We start from the raw sequence: 20,460 nt of genomic DNA on the forward strand, positions 1-20,460 counted from the left end.
TCAACATAGAATTTTTTTTCAGAGAACTCATATCTTTAATAAAATGAAGTTGAAAATTTAGACCTACATAAATTATTAAGATATATAATCAGGCTGCCTGGCAAAGCACAGCTATGATTATGAATTATAAATCTGAGAGGTTGGAAGTTAACTACTGTGTTATTCCCTAGATTGGTCACATTTGTGGAAGGCATTTAACTCATTTGATTCAACAGAAGAAAAATATTTACAGTGTAACTTTCTCTCAATTGCAAATTAATTGCAAATATGACACAATTACATATGTGTCATATTTTCCAATATTTTCTCAAAGGATTTGCTTCTTTATTACTAGATTAGTATTAGCATTAGTAATTAATGTTATAGATATTTCCATGAGCTTTCAATTTCTGAGCTTACTTTTTGGAGATCAGATGTTGTACAAGGATTCTTACAAAATTATCAACTACTGAACTTGAAACCTTATCAACATGCATTTCAAAAACTACATTGAAGCTATTAGAAATGACTCTCTAAGAGACAGCTCTCTTTTTTATTCAAATAAGTGTGATTTTGAAAAGAATGTTGCCTGTGGCCAAGATATGAAATACAGTCTTTCGTATCCGTAATGTGTACTCTATTCATCTCGGGTTTACCAGAACTGGCAATGTAATTTCCTTGTGAGAAATGAAGACACAATAGTCCTTGTCTGTGAAGCTTCTTATCGCCGTGGTGGCGATGAGAAACCTCTATAACAAGGTATTATAGCACCCGTGAAATGGTCTTTACAATTAGCCACGTCCGTCTGACAGTTTTCTTTTTAAGGGAAATTGTGGCGAACATTTTATTTCAAGCCTCCAAAAGGTTTCGATGAAAGAGAACTGCAATTTTTGCCACAAAAAGACAGGTGGCGTAAGCATGCAACACTTTAAAAAAATATATCGAGTGATTATTTTTCTCTCGGATTCTTTGAAAAAGCTCGCCTCTGCTGGGGTTTGTGGCTGAGGCCGGTGACGTCAGTGTGGCAGTGCGGAGTCAGGCGCGGCGGCTCCCTATAAGCCCGGGAGCTGTCCGGGTGCTGAAACGGCCCGAGACGCTCACGCCAAGGACCAGAACATGCTTCGCATCTTCTCTGAAATAAAAAATCAAGGTAAGCCAGCTTTTATTTTCGACTTACTGGAAAGTTCTAGATTGCGCATTCGTCCCTTAATTCCTAGCCGAAAAGGGGGAAGGACGTCTTTTGGTAAGCTTATATCGATGAATAACTGAGTAGCAACCTGCTGCTCGTCAGCCAATGTGAGGTTCAATGTATATGGACGCATGTGATTGAATCTGTGGTGTCTACTACTTGCTGTTGGATATTTATTAACTAGAACGTTATGTAGACAGCCACATGTAAAAACCATGAGAAAGTTAAGGATTTTAGTGTCAATACATATATTAATGTAAAGTTAACGAAACGTGCTGTTTTGTTTTCTTTCCTTAACGTATTGTTTCTTCTTCTAAAAGCAAGATACAAAGCCAGGGATATAATTTATGTGCTTAATATTCTCAGCAGTAGGTTTCCAGTGATTCAAACACATTAGTCATAGAGACAACCAATTCTGGAACTAGTTGTTTTCTTTGATATTTACCTTACAAGAGCTCCAAATGAACTAACTGTATAAATTATTTCCTGAATTGATATACTATGAAATGGTTTTACATTATTATCTCTTAATTTTAGTTCCAGGAAAATAGTTTAGAATGAATCTAAATGTAGACTTTTTCCTTTTTCCAGAGTGAAATATTTTCTTGGGTTATAGGTTGTATATGAGCATTAGTTACAGAGAAATAATAACTTTGACTAATTATATGGATTATTAGTTATTATTATGTATATATTGAAGGATGTTTGCAATATTTTGCTAAAGATTATGATGAGACACATATTTCTTTTTTTTTAAATCTCCTAGCAAATTAAATTAGATACATCCAATGCTCCAGAGTCAATCCTCCTTTGATTTAAATGGAAAACGTATTTTAACTTAAGAGGTCTTAACACTGATAATTCTCAAAGGAGAAACATAGTTTCTATTATTTGGATTTCAGAAAATCAAATTTTAAACTGAACTCTTTCTAAGGTATTAGAGCTGTTGAATCCATCTTCATTACTTAAAAGAACTGCAACCTGGGAAAGAAATCTTTTGAGTCTTACTCAAAGGCAGTTAACTGTGTCATCCAAACTGAACCTGGATAATGACCAAAGAATAGAAAGTGCTTATTATGCTGTGGTTTAAACTGCTTAGACTCTATAGCAAAGCCCATATCCAAGACAACGATTTTAAAGAAAAGCATACAACCTAGGTGTTAAGAATACTTCAAGAAAATTGTTTCAAAGAAAATAAGTTCAGCAAGGTTTTTAAGATTACTATTTCAAATGCCCATATTGAAAGTTACCAAAGCTAAATAAATCCTGAAATAAGACAAAGAATATAAAATGAACTTTTATTTAAACCTAGGAATTTTGCACATCTCTTCCCTCTCTTATTTCAACTCTTTTTATGAATCAGATTGCTTATAGAAAATATTTTGGAAATTTCCTCTGAAATATCTTTTGAGATTTTTCTTTCACTAAGTTAATCTAGTTAAGGGGAAAATTTTTAATACATATATATATATCATATGTATATATATATATATATCCATGCTAAAGCAGTTTTTACAAATATAACCATTTTAAGCTCTAAAAACTAGAAATATTACTTAATCATCAATATGATCTAGTAATAATATTTTCTGTAATTGAAGTCTAAGCTAATAGAAAATTGTAACCACATAACTTAGCTAATCTATCACAAAACTGTGATCCTGTAAAGATAGCATGAGCAAACATGTAAATTTTCTTTGCATTCATTTTACTTACAACAAAATTGCAAGTGTTAAAAATATTTTTTTCAATGTTAGCAATGCCAAATATAAGACACATAAAAGCCAATCCTCTTGCTAGTTCATGTGCAAGATTTTAAAACATTATAGAAAAAAATGAATTAAGATTTTTAGTGGGAAGGATTCAACACATTGTGTTTATCTAAATTGGGAGTTATACAGTGGTTATTTTAAGATTTTCTAACAGGATGAGTCATTTAAGATTTCACAGATCCATACAAAAATAGATGCAGACACAAGACATTCTGAATCTGAACATTCACAAGTTTGGAAATAGACTAGTTAAGTAAACTTATGTTCTCTTTGTGTCATCTGTTATTATTTACTATAAACTCTTGAGCACTGATGAGAAATATAATCATAACTGAATTTTTATGACAGTCATAATAAAATTATTAGAAGTAGTAATGAGCACAGAGATTTTAAAATACTTTGATTTGTGATTTTACTATGCTTATACAGGAACAAACTTCATTGTTTTAGCTTACTAGCTGGGATCGGAGAAGGCCTGTATTTTGTAGGTTATTAATTGGTGGCTGCATTTGTTTCAGAGTGACAAGAAGTTATTTCTGGGAAATATGTGTGACTAGGAATGAACTACAATGTAATTTTATATAATTGACATTAACTATTTAATGTGGTTGATGTGATGTCCTATTGTATTATCTATGTAGGAATATCATGGTTGCTGTTCTTCTCCAACAAAATTAAATGAATAATTCCAGAAACAAACCACATGTTTATTGATACAACCTTAAGGACATAATTTGTGTGTGTGTATCTGTGTGTGTTTTCATGCTTTAAGCCAATATATTATGCTGTCAATGATTTCAACAAGAATGCAATGTAGGATAATCTAAATTCATTTTGGCAAGTTATTTTACCTTTATTAAAAAGAAACAACATGTACTATAACCCAAACTACAAGTGTTGGAAGTAAATAAGCAAAACTTGAGAAACCTTATATCAATGATTTTATTATTATTTTAAGCAAGAGTATTTTGTCCAACTTTGATGCGAATAAGTAACAATTTTGTTAGGGATTCCTGTAGTTAACTTGTGGAGATTATGTAGGAAATATTCATGTATTTAAGAGCACTTTTAAGTTTATAGTAAATTATCTCTGCTGTGTTTTTTTTCCCCTTAATAGTCAAATCTTTCCTTTGCTATAGAGTCTTCTAATCTGTTTCATTTGTGTTAACTCGTGTTTTCTGTGCTTTAAGGACACCTTTAAAACATGGCTGAAGTTAAGACCCACCGACTTGGAGCAACTGTATCTCTTATATTTCTCATTTTCCTCACCTGTGGAGCTGAAGCAGCTTCATTTCAGCGAAACCAGCTGCTTCAGAAAGAACCAGAACTCCGACTGGAAAATGTCCAAAGGTTTCCCAGTCCGGAAATGATCAGGGCTTTGGAGTACATAGAAAAACTCCGGCAACAAGCTCACAAAGAAGAAAGCAGCCCAGACTATAATCCCTATCAAGGTGTACCTGCTCTCCTTCAGCCCAAAGAAAATGGTGATGAAAGTCACTTGCCAGAAAGTTCTAGGGATTCACTGAGTGAAGATGAGTGGATGAGGATAATACTGGAAGCTTTGAGACAGGCTGAAAGTGAACCTCAGTCTGCACCGAAAGAAAACAAGCTTTATGCCTTGAATTCAGAAAAGAGCTTTCCAGTGGACATGCCTGATGATTATGAGTCACAATGGCCAGAGAGGAAACTTAAGCACATGCGATTCCCTCCTATGTATGAAGAGAATTCCAGGGACAATCCATTCAAACGCACAAATGAAATAGTAGAGGAACAGTATACACCTCAAAGTCTTGCTACATTGGAATCTGTCTTCCAAGAGCTGGGGAAACTGACAGGACCCAACAACCAGAAGCGTGAAAGGGTTGATGAGGATCAGAAACTTTACACAGATGATGAAGATGATATCTACAAGGCCAATAACATTGCCTATGAAGATGTGGTTGGGGGAGAAGACTGGAGCCCAGTAGAGGACAAATCAGAGAGTCAAGCCCAGGAAGAGGTGAGAGATAGCAGAGAGAACATAGAAAAAAATGAACAAATGAATGACGAAATGAAACGTTCAGTGAAGCTGGGGCTGCAGGATGAAGATCTTCAGAAAGAGGGGAAAGATCAGCTCTCAGATGATGTCTCCAAAGTAATTGCCTATCTGAAAAGGTTAATGACTGCTGCAGGAAGTGGGAGGTCACAGAATGGGCAAAATGGGGAAAGAGCGACCAAGCTTTTTGAGAAACCACTTGATTCTCAGTCCATTTATCAGCTGATTGAAATCTCAAGGAATTTGCAGATACCCCCTGAAGACTTAATTGACATGCTCAAAACTGGGGAAAAGCCAAATGGGTTGGTGGAACCAGAGCAGGAGCTGGAACTGCCCGTTGACCTGGATGACATCTCGGAGGCTGACTTAGACCACCCAGATGTCTTCCAAGCTAAGATGCTCTCCAAGAGTGGCTACCCCAAAACTCCTGGTCGTGCTATGACAGAGGCCCTACCTGATGGACTCAGTGTTGAGGATATTTTAAATCTTCTGGGTGTGGAGAGTGCAGCAAATCAGAAACCTCCATATTTTCCCAATCAATATAATCGAGAGAAGGTCCTGTCAAGGCTTCCCTACGGTCCTGGAAGGTCTAGAGTGAACCCGATTCCCAAAGCTGCCTGGGGGCCAGATGCTGAAAACAGACAAGCAGCTTATGAGAACTTGAATGACAAGGATCAAGATTTAGGAGAGTACTTGGCCAGGATGCTAGTTAAATACCCTGAGATCATGAATTCAAACCAGATGAAGCGAATTCCCAATCAAGGCTCATCTGAAGATGACATCCAGGAAGAGGATCAAATTGAGCAGGCCATAAAAGAGCATTTGAATCAAGGCAGCTCTCAGGAGACTGATAAAGTGGCTCCAGTCAGCAAAAGGTTCCCTGCAGGGCCCCCAAAGAATGATGACACCCCAACTAGGCAGTACTTGGATGAAGATCTGTTAATGAAAGTGCTGGAATACCTCAACCAAGAAAAGGCAGAAAAGGGAAAAGAGCATATTACTAAGAGAGCAATGGAAAATATGTAAGCAGCTTTCATTAATGGCCCTAATTTCACCCCTCCCATCCCAACCATTTCTCTTTTAGTGTGTTGACTTCTATCCTGTTAACACTGTAATATCTTTAAATGATGTACAAGTAGATGATTCCAGTCACTGGAGAGTCTGCTTTACTTACTCTGAGCTGTTCTCTTGTGTATGGATATGTGTAAATGTTATGATTCATGGATAAAAATTATTATGTCCCTTATTAAGAAAGATAATTTATGATAGTGTTTAATAGTGTGTCTAATGGCTGTGGTATTGTTGATGCTCTCATATGAAAAAGAGTGTCCTATAATTCTCTTGAAAGTTTTTAATATTTATTGAATTATTTTGTTACTGTCTGTAGTGTTTTGTGGAGTACTGGCACAAAAGAAATAAAGCATTCTAAATATATAGTTTTATTTATAAGGCCTTTTCTATTGTGTGTTTAATTGTTGATTAATAAATGTTATTTCTGGACACCTTTGGACTCTTCATTCTGAAAAGTCAGAGACAATGACTATGGAGTGAGCAGCATGGAGCGAAAAGGCAAATATTGTTACCTTCCACAACCAATCCAGGTAAGAAATCAGAACTTTAACTCTGCGATCACACCCTGTGCTTGTAGAAGGCACTCTCATCTAACAGTCTACTCATTATGTTTACCCATGGCTTTTCTCACATATATGACTTACAAAATATATCTTTTGGCATAATATTTGTATCCTTAACCCTTGATTTGTATAAATAAAGGACACCTAAGTGTGTCATACCCATATCCTGCATTAAAACATAAAAAGAAAGAGAAAAGTTTGTATACATGGTGGTCGGAAATGACTACACACTTGGAAGCAACCCTATTCCCAAATCACCCTTGTCCCCACAAGTCACCATTGCTGCCTCTTTTGTGTAGTTGGAGAGAGGCCAAACGACCCCAAATTGATTGTTTTATAAGTGAATGGTCAGTCACAGTGGAAAGAGATCAGGGGTCCTTTCCCCTGCTCCAGGCAGAGCATAATTGCATTTGTGTAGCACTTCAATAAGGTGACCTCTGTACCTAATGTCAAAAGAAAACATCAACAACAAAAACCATCAGTATAATCACTTCTTGGCCTTTTGGCTAAGATCAAGTGTAAAAATCATCAGTATAAAAAAACACGCAGAGCAACTAAACAATAATGATCATAAACAAATAAGAAAATAAATAGAAGTTATGTATTGAGTGTTTACTGTGCACCAGTTGCTATACTAACAGTTTACTTACTCATGCATTCCTTCCTTTAGCCTATATTATATCACTCTCAAGGGTCTTTTTCCACCTTTTCTCTTTCACCATGGAAAATAAAACTCAGATTAAATAATTTTCTCAAAATCAGCGTTATGAGTTTCCAGAATCACTATACTGCTTTTCTGGGATGTACCCTTTCCACTTAGGAATGGGATATTAGTGGTGGGATGGTGAGAAGCTCATTAGATCTCAGTATAGGTCTTTTCCAAAGGAAGGTGTGTGTGTGTGTGTGTGTGTGTGTGTGTGTGTGATGGTTATGCTTATTGAACTGTTACAAATCAGTGGGAAGACATGGATGTATTGGAGAAGACACTGAATGTAGATTTTCTTACTTTATAATGTTTCCTAGAATCTTTTTTGCACAATTATAATTCAGTTTTGTGGAATTTAGAAGTTATAGGTAGAAGAGACCTTAGAGATGATTATATCTACCATATTTTTTTATTTTATTTTCTATTTTTTTATTTTTGACAGGCAGAATGGACAGTGAGAGAGAGAGAGACGAGAGAAAGGTCTTCCTTTTTCCGTTGGTTCACCCTCCAATGGCCGCCGCGGCTGGCACGCTGCGGCCGGCGCACCGCGCTGATCCGATGGCAGGAGCCAGGTGCTTCTCCTGGTCTCCCATGGGGTGCAGGGCCCAAGCACTTGAGCCATCCTCCACTGCACTCCCGGGCCACAGCAGAGGGCTGGCCTGGAAGAGGGGCAACCGGGACAGAATCCGGCGCCCCGACCGGGACTAGAACCCAGTGTGCCAGTGCTGCAAGGTGGAGGATTAGCCTATTGAGCCATGGCGCTGGCCTCCACCATATTTTTAATTTGTGGTCTTAACTCTGGAATGCTTTCACAGGGCAGTCCTCTGAATTGGACATTATGGAGTGTCTGCTCTGCAAAAGGGGCTTTCCCTCCCTATAGCCTTCTGAGATTGAAGCTATTTGTACTTTTGGACATTCAGAGGGGGTGAGATAAGCTGCTGTGGTTGTACAGTTGGTTAGTGGTGGAATGGAACTTGTGGAGTGGAACTTTAGCACACGAAGAACTGGAACTCTTCCCTGTGGGTCTGATATTTTGACATGCATGGAGCCACACATTAGGGGTAGCCTGGGATCAAATTGGGGCTCCTTCAAAAAAGTCTAGATATTTTTCTGGCTCAGTGTCCAGGGTATTCTGTTCAGAGTGACACAGAGAGGTCATCCATCTGCTGGTTCACTTCCTAAATGGCCAAAACGACCAGAGATGGGCCGGACTGAAGCCAGGAGGTAGTCACTCCTTCCAGGTCTCCCCTGTGGGTGGCAGGGACTCAAGTACTTGAGCCCTCAGCTGGTGCTTCCCATGTGCATTAACCTGGAATAAGAAGTGGAGTAGCTGGTATTTAAACTGGCACTATGATATGGGATGTAGGAACCTCAAACGATGGTTTAACCCACTTTGCCACAATGTCAACCCCTAAGGCACGTATTTATAAGCCAAGTTTTGCAAGTGTTTTAATATATGTCCTGTCCATTGAGTACCCTATAATTTTCTGTGTACTACAGTAAGTTGCTTCTTGGATTGTAAGCCAACTGTGTGACTATTTCTAAGATGGCTCTAATCAGAAATTAAAACATGGCACACGGATCTCCATTCAACAGGTATCTGCCATCATTTTGAGGTTAGGCAATGAGACCAAATTAACTGACACAACACAGCTGATTAAGTTTCAGTGTGGGATTTATACACAAATCTCTGGGGTGTAAACCCTATCCTGTCTACTACATACAACATGCTGCTTTTTGTCTAAAGCCTCAGGCTTCAAATGCTGTGATTTTTTTTTCTTTTTTTTTAAAAAGATTTATTTATTTATTTATTTGAAAGCCAGTTACACAGAGAGAGAAGGAGAGGCAGAGAGAGAGAGAGAGGTCCTTTATCCACTGGTTCACTCCGCAATGGCCACAATGGGCAGAACTGCGCCCATCCAAAGCCAGGAGCCAGGAGTTTGGATTGACAGTGGAGCAGCTTGGACTCGAACTGGCACCCATATGGGATGCTGGCGCAGCAGGCAGTGGCCCTGCTCACTATGCCAAAGCACCGGCCCCCTGTGGTTTTCTAATTGAGAGATTTCAGGCATCAGAACTGTTATTTAAATTTAGAGTATGTATTATTAGCCCGTGCTCTTTCCGACATTAGTCATAAACTTCCTTGCCTTTTTGTAGTATCACCATATCCCCTGCTGTTGACTCATGAGACTGGCTTCCTATCCAAAGTGTTTTTATAAGTATGTGCTTTAATAGTCTCACTGTAGTAAATGAAGGTAAGCTGTAAGTACCATTCAAGAATGTGGAAGCTGGATCAGTTGGAATTGGGGCAACATTGCCACTCTCCCTTCCCAGAGGCCTCCTTCATCAGGGTAGCTCATGCCGTGTATAAGCAGATGCCTTCTTCAGGGTTACAGCTGAAAGAAGGAAGGAAAGGGCCAGTGCATGAACATTGTTCCTTTATAACCCTCCATGTCCCCACCCAGAGGAATCAGGTGGGAGCCTCTCAATCTGATCTGTATGTTCTTGGCCAGACCTCCACCTACCAAGCCTTCCCTCTTCTTGTCACTCAGTCTCTCACCTTACTTGCCTTAGGGACAATTAAGATTCATCTTACAGTGCCTTTTGTAATAAGACTACTACTTATTACTTTTGTAAAAAGTCATTCCTCATCTTATAAACTCAAGCCTCCTTAACCTTTATATTCCACCATTCTGAATCCAGACTCTTTTCCTTCTTATACTCCCATAACCTTTTTCACTATTCCCTCGGATACTGATGGTCAGTCATAAACAAAATACTCAACATCTTCAATCTCTTCTGTGAAGACTTTCTTCAACCTGCCCCCACATCGAAGCCTACTCTCCCCTAAGCCTGCTGCTTCCACTGCAGCCTTTTCCTTGTTCCTGCTTGACAGCACGTTGCTTCTTCTCTCCTCCAGAAAAAATGTCCAATTATGAGCACGATGCCATCATCACTACCCCTTGCTGTTGTGGTCATTTACTGACCTGGGTCATTTCCCCTCAGTCATTGAAGTTAGTAGCTCCTGCTCACTGTCACAACTTCTAGTATTGCTTCTGTCTTAATATTTGTTGATTTCCACTAGCCCAGACTTCATCTTCTATCAGCTCTTCAATAATGGTAAATTCATTGATCTTTTCCTTGTTAATAACTGCAACCCATCCTGAATCTCAGTTCCAAACCTTCCACTCTAACAAATCACATTCTAAATTCCCAGGATACTTCCTCTAGCATCTAAGTTTCAATAATCCCTTCACCCACTAGAAAAATATAATCTATATATTCTACCATCTTCCCACTTCCTCCTCCCTGCTTTATGCTTTACCACCTACCTATTCGAGCATGAATTTCATGGTTAGTCCCTGTAACTACTCCCTTGTACACATCCTAACTCTCTTCTGTCTCTCAGGTTTCTGTTTGCTGAACAACAACTCCAGTGAAGCACAATTATCCACCCACTCTTGCCTTTTCTCACACAACTGAACAGAACAGAGGCAACAGACATGATTTTTTTTTTGAAATTCATGCTCAATGTCCCAAAGTGACCCAGGATGCTGGACCTACTCCATTTAATTTCTTCCTCCTTCAACAATGACATCATACATTGTCCTCTGTCCAAAAATACCCAACATTGTCTCAACCGTTGCGACTCTGGTAATTATCTGGCTGTTTGCTCCACTAAAAAAAAAAATAAGATCTACAGATTCTTATCCTAACTTTGACCCACCCACTTGAATCTTGTTGTTTGTTTGGGTGACTGGTATGGGTTCCAGTCTTTATTAACCAGTGTTTGCACTCAGTCCTGCCCTCTTGTGTACTTGAGAATGTTTTTAGCAGTCCTCCCCTTTGTTGCACCAACTTTCTCCACTTCATTGAATCATTCTTATCAACATGTAAATAGGCTGCTGTCTCATCCGCAAAACCAAACAAGCAAACAAAAGCACTCTTCTCACACCATTTCCCATATACCTACTGCTTCATGTCTCTGCTCCTTGCACAAAAATTCCTCCAAAGAATCTTGTGTACTTCTTCAAATTTTCCCTCCTATTCTCAGAACTTTTTCAGTCAGACTTTAATCTCTGCCTCTTATTAAGATAAATAATGACCTCCAATTTAGTAGCAATTGACAATATCATCACTATTTTGGCATTAAATACATTCTTTGGTGTCCAGGTAATGATGTCCTGGCACAAAGTGGGGATGAGGGAAAGAAGGATGGAAGAAAGAGAAGAAATAAAATAGAGACTGACTTTGAATCTAAAACATTGAAGCCAAGTAAGTCCTTTTAAAAAAATAAAGATATCTGATAGACAATTCAGCTATATCATTTATTTTTTTAAAGATTTATTTTATTTATTTCAGTTAATTTTCAACACTTAAGAATAACTGTGCATCAATTACAGATCTAAACCAGTCATATTAAGTAGAACAGATAAAAAAAACTACTAAGAGGGATAATGTATTAAGTTGTTCATTAACAGTCAGGGCTATGCTGATCAAGCCACCATTTCCCATAGTGTCCACCTCACTCCAACAGGTTTCCCTCTTGGTGTTCAGTCAGTCGTCACCGATCAGGGAGAACATATGGTATTTGTCCCTTTGGGACTGGCTTATTTCACTCAGCATGATGTGTTCCAGATTCCTCCATTTTGTTGCAAATGACTGGATTTCGTTGTTTCTTACTGCGGTATAGTATTCTAAAGAGTACATATCCCATAATTTCTTTATCCAGTCTATCGTTGATGGGCATTTAGGTTGGTTCCAGGTCTTAGCTATTGTGAATTGAGCTGCAATAAACATTAGGGTGCAGACCGCTTTTTTATTTGCCAATTTAAATTCCTTTGGGTAAATTCCAAGGAGTGGGATGGCTGGGTCGAACGGTAGGGTTATCTTCAGGTTTCTGAGGAATCTCCAGACTGACTTCCATAGTGGCTTGACCAGCTTGCATTCCCACCAACAGTGGGTTAGTGTCCCTTTTTCCCCACATCCTCGCCAGCATCTGTTGTTGGTAGATTTCTGCATGTGAGCCATTCTAACCGGGGTGAGGTGAAACCTCATTGTGGTTTTGATTTGCATTTCCCTGATTGCCAATGACCTTGAACATTTTTTCATGTGCCTGTTGGCCATTTGGATTTCCTCTTTTGAAAAATGTCTATTGAGGTCCTTGGCCCATCTCTTAAGTGGGTTGTTGGTTTTGTTTTTGTGGAGTTTCTTGATCTCTTTGTAGATTCTGGTTATTAACCCTTTGTCTGTTGCATAGTTTGCAAATATTTTTTCCCATTCTGTCGGTTGTCTTTTCACTCTCCTGACTGTTTCTTTTGCAGTACAGAAACTTCTCAATTTGATGCAATCCCAATAGTTGATTTTGGCTTTGACTGCCTGTGCCTCCCGGGTCTTTTCCAGAAATTCTTTGCCTGTGCCAATATCTTGAAGGGTTTCTCCAATGTTCTCTAGTAACTTGATGGTGTCAGGTCGTAGATTTAGGTCTTTAATCCATGTGGAGTGGATTTTTGTGTAAGGTGTAAGGTAGGGGTCTTGCTTCATGATTCTGCACGTGGAAATCCAATTTTCCCAGCACCATTTATTGAATAGACTGTTCTTGCTCCAGGAATTAGTTTTAGATCCTTGATCAAATATAAGTTGGCTGTAGATGTTTGGGTTGATTTCTGGTGTTTCAATTCTGTTCCATTGGTCTATCCACCTGTTTCTGTACCAGTACCATGTTGTTTTAATTACAACTGCCCTGTAGTATGTCCTGAAATCTGGTATTGTGATGCCTCCGGCTTTGTTTTTGTTGTACAAGATTGCTTTAGCTATTCGAGGTCTCTTGTGCCTCCATATAAATTTCAGCACCATTTTTTCCAGATCTGAGAAGAAGGTCTTCGGTATCTTGATTGGTATTGCATTGAATCTGTAAATTGCTTTTGGGAGAATGGACATTTTGATGATATTGATTCTTCCAATCCATGAGCATGGAAGATTTTTCCATTTTTTGGTATCCTCTTCTATTTCTTTCTTTAAGGTTTTGTAATTTTCATCGTAGAGATCTTTAACGTCTTTGGTTAAGTTTATTCCAAGGTATTTGATTGTTTTTGTAGCTATTGTGAATGGGATTGATCTTAGAAGTTCTTCCTCAGCCATGGCATTGTCTGTGTATACAAAGGCTGTTGATTTTTGTGCATTGATTTTATACCCTGCTACTTTGCCAAACTCTTCTATGAGTTCCAATAGTCTCTTAGTAGAGTTCTTTGGGTCCCCTAAATACAGAATCATGTCATCTGCAAAGAGGGATAGTTTGAGTTCTTCCTTCCCAATTTGTATCCCTTTAATTTCTTTTTCTTGCCTAATAGCTCTGGCTAGAACCTCCAGAACTATATTGAATAGCAGTGGTGAGAGTGGGCATCCCTGTCTGGTTCCAGATCTCAGTGGAAATGCTTCCAACTTTTCCCCATTCAATAGGATGTTGGCTGTGGGTTTTTCATAGATTGCTTTGATTGTATTGAGGAATGTTCCTTCCAAACCCAGTTTGCTTAGAGTTTTCATCATGAACGGGTGTTGTATTTTATCAAATGCTTTCTCGGCATCTATTGAGATAATCATATGGTTTTTCTTCTGCAGTCTGTTAATGTGGTGTATCACATTGATTGTCTTGCGCACATTAAACCATCCCTGCATACCAGGGATAAATCCCACTTGGTCTGGGTGGATGATCTTTCTGATGTGTTGTTGCATTCTATTGGCGAGAATTTTATTGAGGATTTTTGCATCTATGTTCATCAGGGATATTGGTCTGTAATTCTCTTTCAGTGCTGCATCTTTTTCCGGCTTAGGAATTAAGGTGATGCTGGCTTCATAGAAAGAATTTGGGAGGACTCCCTCTTCTTCGATTGTTCTGAATAGTTTGAGAAGAATTGGAGTTAGTTCTTCTTTAAACGTCTGGTAGAATTCAGCAGTGAATCCATCTGGTCCTGGGCTTTTCTTTGTTGGGAGGGCCTTTATTACTGAGAAAGAGAGAGAGAGAGAGAAAGAGAGAGAGAGATCTTCCATCCATTTGTTAACTCCCCAGATGGCTGCAACAGCCGGAGCTGAGCAAATCCAAACCCAGGAGCCAGGAGCATGATCCGGGTCTCCCAAGTGGGTTCAGGGGTCCAGGGACTTGGGCCATCATCTACTGCTTTCCCAGGCCATAACAGAGAGCTGGATCAGAAGAGGAAAAGCTGGGACTAGAACTGGTGCCCCAGGCCAGGGCGTTAACCCGCTGTGCCACAGCACTGTCCCCATTAATTTTTTCACATAACAATTTTGATATCAATGCGAATTTGGTAAGACTTATCCTAAATATTGCAGAATAAAATTAATGTGGGAAATAAAATTCTTTATCAAGATTTCAATATCCTTCTTTCCTAAATTTTCTATATTGCCCCAAGGAGATGTGCTGGAGTTTTAGAACGCACATATCTTTGTAACTTGTCAGGAAAGGAATAGGTAGGAGTTGTTAGCTGTGAAAATTGGGCCCAGCTATTTTTTTTTTCTAATTTAACTTAGGCATTACAGAGGAGTCCATGCCATGAGTTGGCAATCCTCTGAAATGCCACAGTTTTCTAAGTCTACAAAACTATAGTTATTTTTGTGTTTTTATCGGTACAGGTAAGAACTGTAGTTATTTTACCCATAGAAGAAAAAAGATTACTGTTATTTTAATGGTGTGGAGATTAGTTGCATACTGATAGAAGTAATGCCAGCTTGAATACTTAGATACTATATGTAATGCTCTTTATACTGAGACCATTATTCTTGACAGTCGGAGGGGTAGGCAGCCCCTTAGACGTTGAATAGATACCTTCCCAAGGGCAGGAAGAACCAGGATCCAAGAAGCCAGCGGAGTTTCCCTGGAACGAAAATGACAAATTGTCTGCAAGTGTTCAGATGGATTCTACGTTATAGATAATTTATTTTAACAACTAGTAGCAAATTTTTTTCTGGAGGACTAAATATGTATCTATGGTTAGTTTCCATCGCATTTGCTTTATATACATATATCTATATACCTATATCTATATCTCTATAATATGTATCTATGTCTGTAATCTATATATCTACCTATAATCTATCTATCATCTATCTATCTACCTACCCACCTACCTATCTACCTATAACTATTCTATTTTCCCTTCTCAGGGCATTTTATTGTAAAACATGTATATCTGGGGATGGTGCTGTGGCATAGCGGGTAAAGCTGTTGCCTGCAGTGCCATCATCCCATCTGGGTACCAGTTTGATTTCCGGCTGCTCCAGTTCTTATCCAGCTCTCTCCTATGGCCTAGGAAAATAGTGGAAAATGGTCCAAGTCTTTGGGCCCCTGCACCCATGTGGGAGACCCAAAAGAAGCTCCTGGCTTCTGGCTTCAGATCGGCCCAGTTCCGGCCACTGTGGCCACTTGGGGAGTGAACAGCGGATGGAAGACCTCTCTCTCTCTCTCTCTCTGCCTCCCCTTCTCTCTGTGTGTAACTCTGAGTTATAAATAAATAAATATTAAAAAAGTATTGTTAATATCTTGATATTTGATGTTTTATCAGACACTTTTTTCCTTGATGCCTTTCAGACATTATAGAGGAAGATCATGTGGCAGGACAATGGAGAGGAGGAAGATATAAACAGTGGACTACAATGTTTACACTAAGACGGAATGACATAAATGCCATACTGGGATTTCCCTTTGCTCCACTGTATATATCTTGGTACTTTTGAATCTGCAGCCTGTTCCTTTACTTACTGTTAATATTTTAGCCTCTGAGTCTTAGTACACATGCTGTTACTTTAAAAGTGTCCATATTTCTTCTTTTCCTCAATTTTCACAGTGGTTTACTTTCATTGCAATATTCATTTTTCCTGGTCTTGCTACAAAGCTATGACTAGCAATGTTGATCTGTCTGTGTAACCTATTAAATCATAAGCTCTTTGAAGTCGGGGACAAGTTCTCAATATCCTGTTGGTATCCTCTGCAAAACCTAGTGCTATACTTCTTTCATGTGTATTACTCAAAACATGTGTGTTGAATAAATCAGCAGATGTTATTAAGCATAGCTTCCTTTAAGCTGTGTTTTAAATTTCTGATTTTTAAAATTTTTTTTCAGAGACAAAAAACCTGATAGAGAGAGAGAGAGAGAGAGAGAGAGAGAGAGAGAAACAATGATCTGGTTATCTGGTTTATCCCCAAATGCCCACAACAGCTGGGGCTGGAGCCAGGAGCTAGGAACCTATCCCGGGTCTCCTCTGTGAGTAGTAAGAACCCAATTACTTGAGCCATCGCTGATGCCTCCCAGGGTCTGCATTAATGGGAAACTGGAGTCAGGAGCTAGCCCAGGAATCTAATTCAGGCACTCTGACTTGGGTTGTGGATGTCATAACCACTAGGGTAATGACCCACTTCCCCTTATGCTGCTTTGCACTTCATAGAGCTAATACATGTGCCTTCTGTAGCCTCATGTCAATATAGTAGATAAGAATGAAGTAAGTACTACACACGCCACATGATCATCTGAGGGCTGATCTTGTGCTTTCTGAACACCAGGAAACTCAGAATGGTGCCATGCTGTAAGGGTTTTGTAAGGCTTAATTTGAATTTAAATCCTATCGTAGATCCCCACACTGGAATCCCTTTTTAATGGGTAGTTGTCTTTTCTTTTCTTTCTAAAAATATTTATTTGTTTGAAAGTCAGAGAAGGAGGGAGGGAGGGAGAGAGAGAGAGAGATAAATCCTCCATTCAAGCTGCTGGTTCACTCCCAAATGTCTGCAATGGCTGGCCTGGGCCTGGCTGAAGCCACAAGTCTGGAAATCTACCTGAGTCTCTTACTTGGGTGACATCTTCTGCAGCTTTCCCAGATGCGTTAGCAGGGAACTGGATCAGAAGAGGCACAGCAGGACTTGAACTGGTACACATATGGGACACCAGCCTTGCAGATGGTGGTATAATCAGCTGTGCCACAACACCAGCCCTAACTGGTAGTTTTCTAATCCTGATATCTAAAACCATTTATAAACTTGTTGTTCTGAACAGTTGAATCAATTCCAGTACTTTCTCTGATGTGACACATTTGGAATTTTTACTTGGAGAAGTGATTTTGGGGCCAAGAAAAAAAATCATGTGAAAAATGATATCCTGTTATACTCACCTCACAGAGCCACTGTATAGAATTCATTGACAAAGTATATGAAGTGTTTCACAGTGCTGGGAATAAAGTAGATGCTAAACATAACGTAATAGTTAACCAACACTATTGCCAACCATATTATACTGTATTTAAACTCTAGTATTAGATGCTACATAGGAAAAGGGATATAAGAATTGCCTGTAACGTATTTCCACACATATAGGCCACATGGTGAAAACACTTTTGCTTTATTTACAAACATTTATTTCTTATGCTACAACTATTTTGAGAAAGTGGTTTGTGATGAAGCACCGAGTTTTGATTCCATCTGTCATAGGGTCTTATTTAACCATGGCTATTTCATAGAAAAGAGAATGTTTAAAAGTTTGTGGGTGATATGAAACAACATTTCAGGTTTATTTTAAGCTTGAAATCCCAGTTTGTGCTAAAATTATCCCTTTTGAGAAGCGAAACTGATTAAATCAAGCTTCAATTTAATGATTGTTCTATCTGCTTATCAATTCTATTTTTTAAAAAAGTGAATTTGCAATCAGATAATGAAAGTTAAATTTTTTATTTGGTCTCTACTTCCTAAAGACAATAGAATAAAAACCCCTACAAACATAACATGGATATTTAATAACCATGGTGTTTTGAACATGCAACATAGATTTTGAAAGAAGGCATTTCATACTGAACTACCAAAAAAGTAAATAAAACGGAAGCCCCTCTTCCCATCCTCTTCATTGTAATTGTGAAGCTCAATCCATTTTGAACCAACAGGTTGCTATGGTAGCAGGAGATTCAGGGTTATGGCATTGACTTGTTCTGCAATCTGAAGTCAGCACAGTATAGAAGGTGCCTCACAATTCATAAGACTGGTAGAAGCAATTTTATGCCTTAACCTTCAGGCTTCCTGCATCTTTAAGAAAACAAAAATCAGGCAGCAGTGCCAACCTGAGCCTCTTTAGTGGTTCTGCAGCCTTTCCCAGGTGCTGGATGGAATAAGCAATGGTCTGTACCTTTCATTTATTGAGCTTAAGGTTTGATCCTTATAAGACTCATGTTATTAAAAAAGTTATGTGCAAAAAAAGAAGAGTTTTTAATTATATAAATATGCTTTATGTTTCTATTCATTTCCAGTCAGAGCTAAGCTAAAGGTTTAATTTCTTGAAATGTCTGTGTTCAGATATATTTAAGCTGTATTATAGCTAAAATATTTGGAGCACATACTTTAGTGTAAAATTCTCACATTTGAGTCTATCCATTATGTGAAAAATTCTTCTTAATATAAGAATATATATAAATACTATATATATGAGATATATATGTTAAAATATTTTGAATATACATTATGTATATATGTGTGTCATATATGCAATAAAAAGGCATTTTACACATAACCAACAGTCATGTGATATGCTCTGCATAAAATAATCTTGTATATGCATAAAACCTTGCTCTGCATAAAATAATCTTATGTAAATATATATATGTCCACAATTAGCCAATACAGTTTTAATAAGTTTAATAATTGCTAATATCACCTAATATGTCTCCTCTCTTTCTCTTAATATAAAATTATTAGTTCTCTTTTGCCCACCTGAGATCCTAGTGCTTTTCTTAGATATAGCTGTAGCCATAAAATTAAAGAAAAATATCTCAAAGAGGGTAAGAAAATTCATCAGCCCTATTTCATAAACGCACAGTTTATTCATCTTTTCTGTGATTTGAAAGCACCATGGGACTAGAGCACATTAGCGTTGGAGAAGTATAGGGTCCAGTCCATTTTGAAACTCAGCATATCTTGGGGAGTTTCTGTGTGAGAGAATTCAGGGGAAGAAGGATATTCTCCCACAATGTTTGTGATTCAGTGATGTGGCATATTCCATGCCTTCCACTCTTATCACTCTGCCAAGTTCTTGTTCATTTGCTAAAATCTGACTTGGTGAAGAACCTTCAGTCATTGCTCTCTCTGACTTCTTACCTTGTACACCTTGTTTTTCCCATACTTCTAGATTTAACCTTTTCTTTCTTTACAGTAACCATTTGTCCATCAGCACTTATTTTATTAAGATTATCTGTTTATGTGTAACCCCATGAGAAAACATTGAGCTACTTGAGGACATAAAATATGGAGGAGAAACTATGGAATTACTTTGTTTTTGTGTTTGCATGTTCAGCAGCTCATTCCCTGATACATACTTGAAAGTCACTACTAGTCTAATGGATGCTCCAAAGTAGGCTTGTCTGTTAAGAGTAGTCCTGCCTTGGGCCCAGGTATTGGCACGTGGCCATCACAGGAAGAGCACAACTAGGGTATTACTACCTTGCTCAGGAGGGCTAGGGCCCTCCTAGGAGAATGTGATGTCAACTTCAAAGTTGAGGCAGATCTTGAGGGAACTAAGAGCTGCAGGCTCCCAGATAATATATTACAGTGGATAGAGAGCTATTTCTTGAAGTGGAATGTGAGAGATGCACTTTCTTGCCTGAAATGCTGAGAGACCAGAGTGAAGTGACGCCATTGCATCAGAAGACTCCTGCCCTTTCCTGGGTTTCCTAGGACACGAGCACCTTCTCCTTCCCCTACATACCAAGCTCCCTCTTAAGGAGAAAAGCAGAGGAGATGGATGATTAAGACACCTAGTATTTTTCACAAATGAAAGCTAATTTCCTAAAGAGACTGCTTAAATTATTCTACTGGATATTGGGTAAATTGTATTTCTGCTAATCCAGTGGCTTGGGAGAAACTCTGGATTAGTTATAGGCAAAATAAGGCTATTATACTTTTTCTTCACATACGAAAAATTGACACTATCATAAGTATTATTGTTACTCTAAGGTTCATCATGTAGTGCCAGCAAATGGCTGTAGAGAAAAATTCTGCTGTGAGTCTCTGCAAAGAACTTCCAGGAAATGGTTATTTTTAAGATTTTATATATTTTGTAATGTTTTCCCTTTTTTTGTGAGAAGTGTTGTGGGAAAGAGAAAAA

General features: G+C 38.4%; 1 protein-coding gene across 1 annotated transcript; it reads left to right on the forward strand.

Annotated features, from left to right (window-relative positions):
* Nucleotides 1–971: 971 nt before the first annotated feature.
* SCG2 (secretogranin II) lies at nt 972–6,426 on the forward strand. Its single transcript, XM_002712501.5, has 2 exons — nt 972–1,129; nt 4,131–6,426. The coding sequence occupies exon 2, from the start codon at nt 4,145–4,147 to the stop codon at nt 5,999–6,001; it is 1,857 nt and encodes a 618-aa protein (XP_002712547.3). The 5' UTR covers nt 972–1,129; nt 4,131–4,144; the 3' UTR covers nt 6,002–6,426.
* The last annotated feature ends 14,034 nt before the right edge of the window (nt 6,427–20,460 follow it).

This window comes from Oryctolagus cuniculus, chromosome 3 (assembly GCF_964237555.1).
Source record: "Oryctolagus cuniculus chromosome 3, mOryCun1.1, whole genome shotgun sequence".
In the NCBI taxonomy this organism is placed as follows: Eukaryota; Metazoa; Chordata; class Mammalia; order Lagomorpha; family Leporidae; genus Oryctolagus; species Oryctolagus cuniculus.